Consider the following 9,958-nt stretch of genomic DNA (forward strand, 5'->3'; position numbering starts at 1 on the left):
ATGTCAAAATACTTCCCAAAGGTCAGTGAATACCACGATCACAACACCAGAGGGAGCTCCACAAATCATGTTAAACCCAGATTCGGCTCAAACAAGGGACTATACACGTTTCGCAATTATGCCACATCAATGTGGAACGCCCTACCCAAAGCTGTAAAGGAATGTGAATCACTACTCACTTTCAAAAACACTCTCAAAGAACACCTACGGGAGACTGCAATTCGAAACTGGCCCCTACAAATGTCCTAACCCAGTTGTACAGTAAATTACCAAGTATGGCTTTGTCAGTATTCCAATGTACAGTGTACAGTGTCCCCCCCCCTACCCAACCCCCCCCCCCCACCCCCCACCTCCAATGTACAGCCCCCATACACCCACCCAACCCCACCCCACCCACCCAACCTCCTCCAATGTACAGTTTCTATGTCAAATGTATATACACTCTTTTTCTGGACACTTTTTTTTGTATCACAAACAGTACTGTATTTGCAAATCTGATATGTCATAAATGTATAGATGTAGCAGTACTGTCTATCTGTATGTCATGTATGTCATATATGTTATGATGAATTGAAAATGGGGGACCCTGATGTAAACAAGACGAAAGTCTTTCTCTGGTCTGCATCCCCTTAACAATTGTATGTATTGAGCTGTACTGTACCCATTCTGCAATCTGTTAATAAACTTTTCAATCAATCAATCAGCACAGACACCGTGAAATGAAATTATTTAACCTTAAAATGTTTTAATGCAGTTCTTATTTATAAAAGATACAAGAAATATGGGGGGGAACAATAATACAATATTATTTATTCAATATATTAAGGGGAAAATAATTTGAGTAAAGGTAGCACCGGTTACTTTACTTCCTGTTTGGACAGAGTTGTTTGACAGTAGAATGCAAGTGGAAGGTCGTCCAACTCTGCGTAGGAAAATGCTCTAAAAAGGCAGTTTATAGAACCACTACCAGTCGACTATCGGCACATTTTGGCCAATCAAAGTCGACTATACAAATCCTTAGTCGGGGACAGGCCTTAACACTTTGGATGCCAGCGACGCGTTTTGTCGTTAGTTCATGCCGACCTATGAATGCCACCAATGCTATATAGCGTATGTTTGTCGTATTTTTTTTTATTTGCGATTTGAATTCATATTTCATCAATCGAGCCTCAGGTTAGTGCTGCAGAGTCCCTCTGAGCTCAATTGGGAAGATACCGCCCCCTATCGTCTCTCCCTGTGTAACTGCACCCCATTAGTTTAGACCAGAGGTAGGCAACCCTAGGCACGCGTGCCTGCATAGGCACGCAGGGGCATTTGCATAGGCACAGGGGGCAGCAGTAAAAAAAAAATAAAAAATTATAGTGAAATATTTTGCACTGTTGTCGCATTTATCTTGTTGAAATCCTCCCACAGGTTATTTTTACTACCACATATTTAATTGAGACCCTTTATTTGTTTATTATTTCAATTTAGCTGGAAATACATTGCTACATCATTCAGTAACATTTGCAGAGCCTTATAACAAAAACATTATTACGGTCACCATTGTGACCAGTGGGATTAATCAACAAATTGTATTATTTATTTTTCTATTTCATTGAACATTGCACATGTTAAAAGCAATTTTTTTTTACTCAAAATGTGAGTATTACCAAGTCAACTTGTGTTCTTAAAACAATGACAATAAACATAGTTTTATTAGGTTGAAATAATGTGGTTGTGTACTTGTAATTTTTCTGTTAACTTATTATGGATTGAAAACTGAAAACCTCATTGCGCAGTAACTGAACTCAATATTTTTAAGTTCTGGTAACTTATTATTATTATTTTTTTTACAGTGTAGTCTTGCGATCAATCAAAACTTATTTACACGATATACCTCACATTCACCCTCCATTCACATCCTGGTGTTCTCCTGGTGTTCTCCATTAGGCCTGTAGGTGGAGCTATGACAGCACACAAACCGATGGTGTGTGATGTGTCCAAAAATGAATGGGCAAATGTGAGTGAAATGGTTGCACTGTATGCAGCTGTTTGTCTGCATTGCATTCCCCCCCCCCAAACTCAGATTTAGGGTTGATACAACCATCATAATAATATTGTTAATAATAACAATAACAATAATGATGTAATAATGTAAAAATTATCATTAAAAATACCTGATTATGAGAGAAAAAAAATTACGATGCATGGAATATTGTTGAGGCACACTAGTTACAACTATATTTCAAACAGGCACTCCATGTCAAAAAGGTTGCTGACCCCTGGTTTAGACTGATGGGGGGGGGGGGGGGCCAGTTTCCTCATTTTACTTTTCCGTCAAGCCAACTGAAGAGACCCAAGTTGATCGCCGACCCCAGAACAGCGTGGATTATGTATTTCCAGCACCCAACGCTGAATCAATAAACGCGATAGATATTTGGAATGGCGATTTGAATAGGAATTGGAATAATACTGGGTCTCATTCCCAAACGAAGTTACGACAAAATATTTCGTCTTAGCCAGATTTCGGCCCATTTAAGACATATTAGGGCTGGGAGTGGGAGTCCCCAAACTTTCCTGAGATCTTATTTGATCGTGGCTGAGAGCAGATTTAAGAGTGCTGAGGAGCACACTTAAATATGCTCTCAGCCCACGATCAAATCTCATGATTGATTGACTAATTTAAAATGTTATTATAACTTGACAGACTGTGTTCTCATAGTGATTCCTTCACGTCAACGCTACAGGCCTCCTTGGAATTAAATAAATATGACAATATTTGTACGATAAGAAATTACGCATTTGATGTCGGAAAAATTAATAATATGGATTCATCTGATCACAGGGCAGCTGCTTAACCATATCTGAACCAGCTATTTTGGACAAATGTATAATTACTTTAATTACTCAGATATTCAAACACAATTATGCAATTATTGTGAAATGATTGAAAATAATAATAATTTAATGCCTTCTGTGGAATTTGTATTTCTTATTTGTTACACATCTGTTTTAATGATTAATTATATACATTTGAAAGAATGCAGGTCAACATGCAATGTATCCCATTGATTGGTATACAATGGGACAGACCTTTGTTTGATTGATTGATTGATTGAAAACTTTATTAACAGATTGCAGAATGGGTACAGTAAGTACAGCTCAATTACATAAGGGGATGCAGACCAGAGAAAGAATTTCGTCTTGTTTACATCAGGGTCCCCCATTTTCAATTCATCATAACATATATGACACACACAACACAGATAGACAGTACTGCTACATCTATACATTTATGACATACCAGATTTGTAAATACAGTACTGTTTGTGATACAAAAAGAGTCCAGAAAAGAGAGTACATTTGACGTAGAAACTGTTGGAGGAGGTTGGGTAGGAGGGGTGGGTGGGGGATAGACTTACACTGTACAAGCAAAACTGTACATTGGAATATTGACAAAACCATACTTGGTCATTTACTGTACATTGGAGGGGGTTGATATAGCTATAAACCTGCATTCCTTTGAATATATCATTAATCAATTAAACTTATATTGAAATACACTATATAGCCTATACACCAACACTGAAATGACAGTGGATAAATAAATAAGAACTAAAGCTAATCGGTGGAAATAGACTGCATTCATATTCCATAACAAGTCTTGTGTGCGCCTACGAATGAACAGTAGCCTATAGGCTTAATTATGGAATAATAAGCCATACTGCATTCATTCATTACACCCGCCGTAGGCTATATATATTATATGTCATTCATTCATTCATATACAGTACTGCGCGCGCGTGTGTGTGTGTGTGTGCGCGCGCGGTGCGGCAGGTGTGTACCGCGAGCTGTATATGATGCCAATACATTAATCTAATCTAGTTTTGATGGGCGCAAGCGTGATTACGAAACCTAGCCGCATTTCTCGGAGACACTCTCTGATTGGCACTGACTGACGCTAGGTTTCGTAATCACGCGGCTCGCAAGACTTGCAAAGCACTTCCGTCATTCCATTTCACACAGCTGCGTCACCAGTTGCCTTATAAGGAGCTATGGAGGCGTTGTTTTGTATGCAAATGAGCTGAACGGAAACACGCTTTTGAGTTTAAGACAGAATGCCATTCTCCAAGCAGATATCAGATAATATAATTTGTGCGACCTTTTCAGCCACTTAAGACATATTACCAGCACGTTCAGGACTCAGAGTGTACTTGTCATAGATTATGTCTCAGTGGTTCCAAGATAAGTCTTCCAGAATATATCTTTGAAACATTTTCGGGAATGAGACCCAATATTTTTGGATAACATCTGATCTGAGGTAAGGAATCTATTTTACCAGTCTTGGGATAATCAGAGCTTTTTTCACAGATATATCAACAATGTGTGTGTATGTGTGTGTGTGTGTGTGTGTGTGTGTGTGTGTGTGTGTGCGTGTGTGCCGCTGATCAGGAAATTAGAGAATCTATATTTCAGCCCGCTTCTATAGCGTGCATAAGTACACATATACTATCGATAATCTAGCGTTTATTTGAAAACGATTCATAAATAGGCCGAAAAATGACAACGTTTTTGTGTATGCCAGAATATTCCAGTAAATGTCGTTTATCACGGAATCTTTATATTTTCCTGAAAAACTAGGGCTTTTCAAAATGCTATAAAACGGAAATGAAGCCATTAAAAAGCAATCCGTTTCGACAATGTTAACTGCAAACAAGTCATTGATAAGCGACGGGCAGATTAGACACATAGCCATACTTTAAAACAGAGATTATGCATTCACAACGCTATCATTGAAGTGGGTGCTGGCATTCAGCCAGGTAAGTACGACACCCTCTGGTGGCTCTGAAAGTGTTAACAGCGCTGTGTAATCATCACATAAAAGAAAAGACTTGGGTTAGAAGATAAAGAAAATGACTCAGTGGAATGACTCAATGAACAGGGAAGAAACAACAGCAAAAGCCACATGTTTCAACCATCAGGTCTTCATTACCAACAGCTGCTGGGCCCTGATGATACACAGAGCTGACGGCAGGCGGAGTTGGCTGTTAGTCGTTGTTAGTGTAAGGAAGCTAACTGCACATTGCAGCTGATTGTGCCTACTCTGGACAATGACAACAATAATTATCTCCTTCTCTCTCCCCTCCAGGAGTTATGTAGGGACCCTCGTCTGTTTGTGGATGGCATCAGCACGCGGGACCTGCACCAGGGCAGTCTGGGAAATTGTTGGATGGTAGCGGCCATTTCCTGTCTGGCGTCTGAGCCCTCGCTGTGGAAGAAGGTTTGTGTGCGTGTGTGTGTGTACGTCCATGTAAGTGTGTGTGTGTACTTTCATGTAAGTATGTGTGTGTACTTTCATGTAAGTGTGTGTGTGTGTGTATGTGTATGTCCATGTACAGTAAGTATGTGTCTGTCTGTCTGTCTGTCTGTCTGTCTGTCTGTCTGTCTGTCTGTCTGTCTGTCTGTCTGTCTGTCTGTCTGTCTGTCTGTCTGTCTGTCGTCTGTCGTCTGTCGTCTGTCGTCTGTCTGTCTGTCTGTCTGTGTGTGTGTGTGTATGTGTACGTCCATGTACAGTAAGTATGTGTCTGTCTGTCTGTCTGTCTGTCTGTCTGTCTGTCTGTCTGTCTGTCTGTCTGTCTGTCTGTCTGTCTGTCTGTCTGTCTGTCTGTCTGTCTGTCTGTCTGTCTGTCTGTCTGTCTGTCTGTCTGTCTGTCTGTCTGTCTGTCTGTCGTCTGTCGTCTGTCGTCTGTCTGTCTGTGTGTGTGTGTATGTGTGTGTACGTCCATGTACAGTAAGTATGTGTCTGTCTGTCTGTCTGTCTGTCTGTCTGTCTGTCTGTCTGTCTGTCTGTCTGTCTGTCTGTCTGTCTGTCTGTCTGTCTGTCTGTCTGTCTGTCTGTCTGTCTGTCTGTCTGTCTGTCTGTCTGTCTGTCTGTCTGACGTCTGTCCGTCGGTCTGTCGTCTGTCTGTCTGTCTGTGTGTGTGTGTGTGTGTGTGTGTGTGTGTGTGTGTGTGTGTGTGTGTGTGTGTGTGTGTGTGTGTGTGTGTGTGTGTGTGTGTGTGTGTGTGTGTGTGTGTGTGTGTGTGTGTGTGTGTGTCTGTGTGTGTGTGTGTGTGTGTGTGTGTGTGTGTGTGTGTGTGTGTGTGTGTGTGTGTGTGTGTGTGTGTGTGTGTGTGTGTGTGTGTGTGTGTGTGTGTGTGTGTGTGTAATGGGGGATACAAGGCCATCTCACTGGTCTGGGTGTAGTTTGTGTGGTTCTACTGTGGGAGAGGTTTCACGTTTCCTTCTGCCAGGAACATGTTTAAAATGTACAGAATGTTTGCAGGGTCACAGGGCATTATAGGCTAGACATGTGATCTGCCCTTCCTTCCTTCCTTCCTTCCTTCCTTCCTTCCTTCCTTCCTTCCTTCCTTCCTTCCTTCCTTCCTTCCTTCCTTCCTTCCTTCCTTCCTTCCTTCCTTCCTTCCTTCCTTCCTTCCTTCCTTCCTTCCTTCCTTCCTTCCTTCCTTCCTTCCTTCCTTCCCTTCCTTCCTTCCTTCCTTCCTTCCTTCCTTCCTTCCTTCCTTCCTTCCTTCCTTCCTTCCTTCCTTCCTTCCTTCCTTCCTTCCTTCCTTCCTTCCTTCCTTCCTTCCTTCCTTCCTTCCTTCCTTCCTTCCTTCCTTCCCCTCTTCAAGCCTTCATCCTCTCCTCTGCTCACCTCTCCTGTCCCCCCTCCCCTCTCCTCTCCTCTCCTCTCCTCTCCTCTCCTCTCCTCTCCTCTCCTCTCCTCTCCTCTCCTCTCCTCTCCTCTCCTATTCCTCTCCTCCCCTCTTCTTCTCTTCTCCTCTCCTCTCTTCTCCCTCTCCTCACGTCTCCTCTCCTCACCTCACCTCTCCACTCCCTCTCCTCACCTCTCCTCATCTCTCCTCTCCTCTCCTCTCCTCACCTCACCTCTCCTCTCCTCACCTCTCCTCACCTCACCTCTCCTCTCCTCTCCCTCCTCTCTTCTCTTCTCACCTCACCACTCCTCTCCTCTCCTCTCTCCTCTCCTCTCCTCTCCTCTCCTCTCCTCTCCTCTCCTCTCCTCTCCTTCCTCTCCTCTCCTCTCCTCTCCTCTCCTCTCCTCTCCCTCTTCATCTCCCTCTCCCTCTTCCTCCTCTCCTCTCCTCTCCTCTCTCTCTCTCCTCTCCTCTCCTCTCCTCTCCTCTCCTCTCCTCTCCTCTCCTCTCCTCTCTCTCCTCTCCTCTCCTCTCCTCTCCTCTCCTCTCCTCTCCTCTCCTCTCCTCTCCCTCTCCTCTCCCTCTCCTCTCCCTCTCCCTCACCTCTCCTCTCCTCTCCTCTCCTCTCCTCTCCTCTCCTCTCCTCTCCTCTCCTCTCCTCACCTCACCTCACCTCACCTCACCTCACCTCACCTCACCTCACCTCTCCTCTCCCTCTCCCTCTCCCTCTCCCTCTCCCTCTCCCTCTCCCTCTCCCTCTTCCTCACCTCTCCTCTCCCTCTCCCTCTTCCTCACCTCTCCTCTCTAAAATGTCCTTCCCTCCCTCCAGGTGATCCCTGACCACACGGAACAGGAGTGGAACCCCAAGCGTCCGGACCTGTATGCCGGAATCTTCCATTTCCGCTTCTGGCGTCTGGGCCACTGGGTGGATGTGGTGGTGGACGACCGGCTGCCGGTGAGCGGGGACAAAGCGCTGCTGTTCTGCCGCTCTGCGACACCACGGGAGTTCTGGAGCGCCCTGCTGGAGAAGGCCTATGCCAAGTGAGCGCCAGGGGTGTAAAGTACTTGAGTAATTCAAGTCAAGAGTCAAGTCAAGAGTTTATTTGTCACGGCATACGAGTATACAATGAAATGTGGGTGGTCTTGCCCGCAACGATGTGCATAATACAATAGTAATAACATAATAGAATCCAATAGAACGACATTGTGCAATAAAACATTGTACTTTGTTACAATACTTAAGTACTGTTTTTGGGATTTGACAGAGGTGCTCCTTACCGAGCTCGTCATAACGACTGCTCCTACCAGGGACCACACTGGGAAGTTTAGATAATGTTTTGTAATCAATCAGTCAATCAATCAATCAATCAATCAAACAATCAATCAACAACTTGCCATTTTCCCCTCTGCCTTCCGTCCCAGGTTGAACGGTTGCTACGAGGCCCTGGAGGGGGGCAACACAGCCGAGGCCTTGACCGACTTCAGCGGGGGGGGTCTCGGAGCCTGTCAGCCTGGACCGGGAGTCCCTTGCGCAGCACGGCGACCAGAGGAGGGCGCTCTTCCAGACGCTGGCCGACGCCCACAGACGCAAAGCCCTCATCACCTGCTCCATACGGGTATAGGGCCTGTCTTTTAGATTCACTGGGTTTTTACATCTCACTTAAAAACGTATTATTATCCCAGAACACTCGTCCTGACCCTAGTCGGGGGCCCCCAGAAGATCTGACCGTCTCTCTGTCCATCTCTCTCAGCCGGCGGAGGGAGAGGCGGTGGAGTCGGTCCTGGACTGCGGCCTGGTGCGGGGCCACGCCTACGGGATCACGGCGGTGAGGAAGGTGAGGCTGGCAGAGAGGCTGATGGGTAAGGGCCCGGCGTCCAGACTCCACATGGTGCGGATGAGGAACCCCTGGGGCACCAGCGACTGGACAGGAGCCTGGAGTCAGAGGTGAGGACACTGACCTGGAGTCAGAGGTGAGGACACTGACCTGGAGTCAGAGGTGAGGATACTGACCCGGAGTCAGAGGTGAGGACACTGACCTGGAGTCAGAGGTGAGGACACTGACCTGGAGTCAGAGGTGAGGACACTGACCCGGAGTCAGAGGTGAGGACACTGACCCGGAGTCAGAGGTGAGGACACTGACCCGGAGTCAGAGGTGAGGACACTGACCCGGAGTCAGAGGTGAGGACACTGACCCGGAGTCAGAGGTGAGGACACTGACCCGGAGTCAGAGGTGAGGACACTGATATATATATATATATCTGATGCTCACTGACCTGGAGTCAGAGGTGAGGACACTGACCTGGTGCGATCCACGGGGGGAGCTGGGTCCGCTATAGCTCCCCTAGATCAGACATCAGCTCCCCTGAATACATGATTTGTGATTTTTTGGGGGGTCTCTAAATTACTGAAAATAAATGCTACTTTTGCCATGCATTTCTCATTTTTCTGTAATTTTCTGTATCATCATCGTGTATAATAATAAACGTATGCTATTTTGGATGTATGATTAATGATTTGCGCACTAATTCACACGTAATATGGCAACATGCATGCTATTCTTGCAATTACCATTCGGAGCGCGGCGGCGCTGCAGCCTGCACGCACGCACGGCACAAATCAAACTTGACCCACTTTGTAACCTTTGGCTGTGACTTGATGACACAGTGATCGTTTTGACAGGTAAATAAGGTCACTCGGGAATGGATAATGTCTAAAAAGAAAACAAGTAAGCCTAACCAATTTTGGTTTCACGAAGACAGTGAAGCTGACAGAGCAGCAGGAGGCGGGCCGCAGGATCATCTACAGGCGACGCCGTTACAATTACACCTGCTGCTGGTGCTGCTCCGGTGGGGACTATTATTAGTATTACAACGTCCGGTGACCGTGCCGGCGCCTGCGGTCGTATCAGAACACAGGATAGGATACTGTAGACAGTGTTGGATGATGATCTATCATCTATCTAACTAAATGGATACTTTTTTTTATCATGGAATGTGCTGTGGAAGCCCAGACCGTCCAGACGGCCGGACCTCAACAAGTGAGTTGTCTAGTATTATGTGTTCTGTAGTTACTGAAACTGATTGAATATATGACAGGATTCAAGAGGTTTATTTGTCACATACATACATACACAAGGCCTACAGGCTACAGGCTACAGTAACGTCTGCGATCACAGTATCCTCCAACAGCCCCCCCCCCCCCCCCCCCCCCGCGCAAACAAATATTATTTGGCTCACCCAAAGACCATGCTATGTTTCGCACACTGGAGGTGAGGACT

At 45.4% G+C, this 9,958-nt stretch overlaps 1 protein-coding gene across 1 annotated transcript in view; it reads left to right on the plus strand.

The window, feature by feature from the left end:
• Positions 1–9,958, plus strand: part of LOC311226366 (calpain-5) — a gene marked incomplete at its 3' end in the record, with an annotated part of 219,655 nt that overhangs the window by 56,082 nt on the left and 153,615 nt on the right. Inside the window, 5 exon segments of the mRNA XM_084311795.1 lie at positions 5,132–5,263; positions 7,510–7,721; positions 8,103–8,166; positions 8,168–8,296; positions 8,432–8,625. Coding sequence (XP_084167921.1) covers positions 5,132–5,263; positions 7,510–7,721; positions 8,103–8,166; positions 8,168–8,296; positions 8,432–8,625 — 731 coding nt within the window.

The sequence above is a fragment of the Notolepis coatsorum genome (genome assembly GCF_963971535.1).
Source record: "Notolepis coatsorum genome assembly, chromosome: 4".
Lineage (NCBI taxonomy): Eukaryota > Metazoa > Chordata > Actinopteri > Aulopiformes > Paralepididae > Notolepis > Notolepis coatsorum.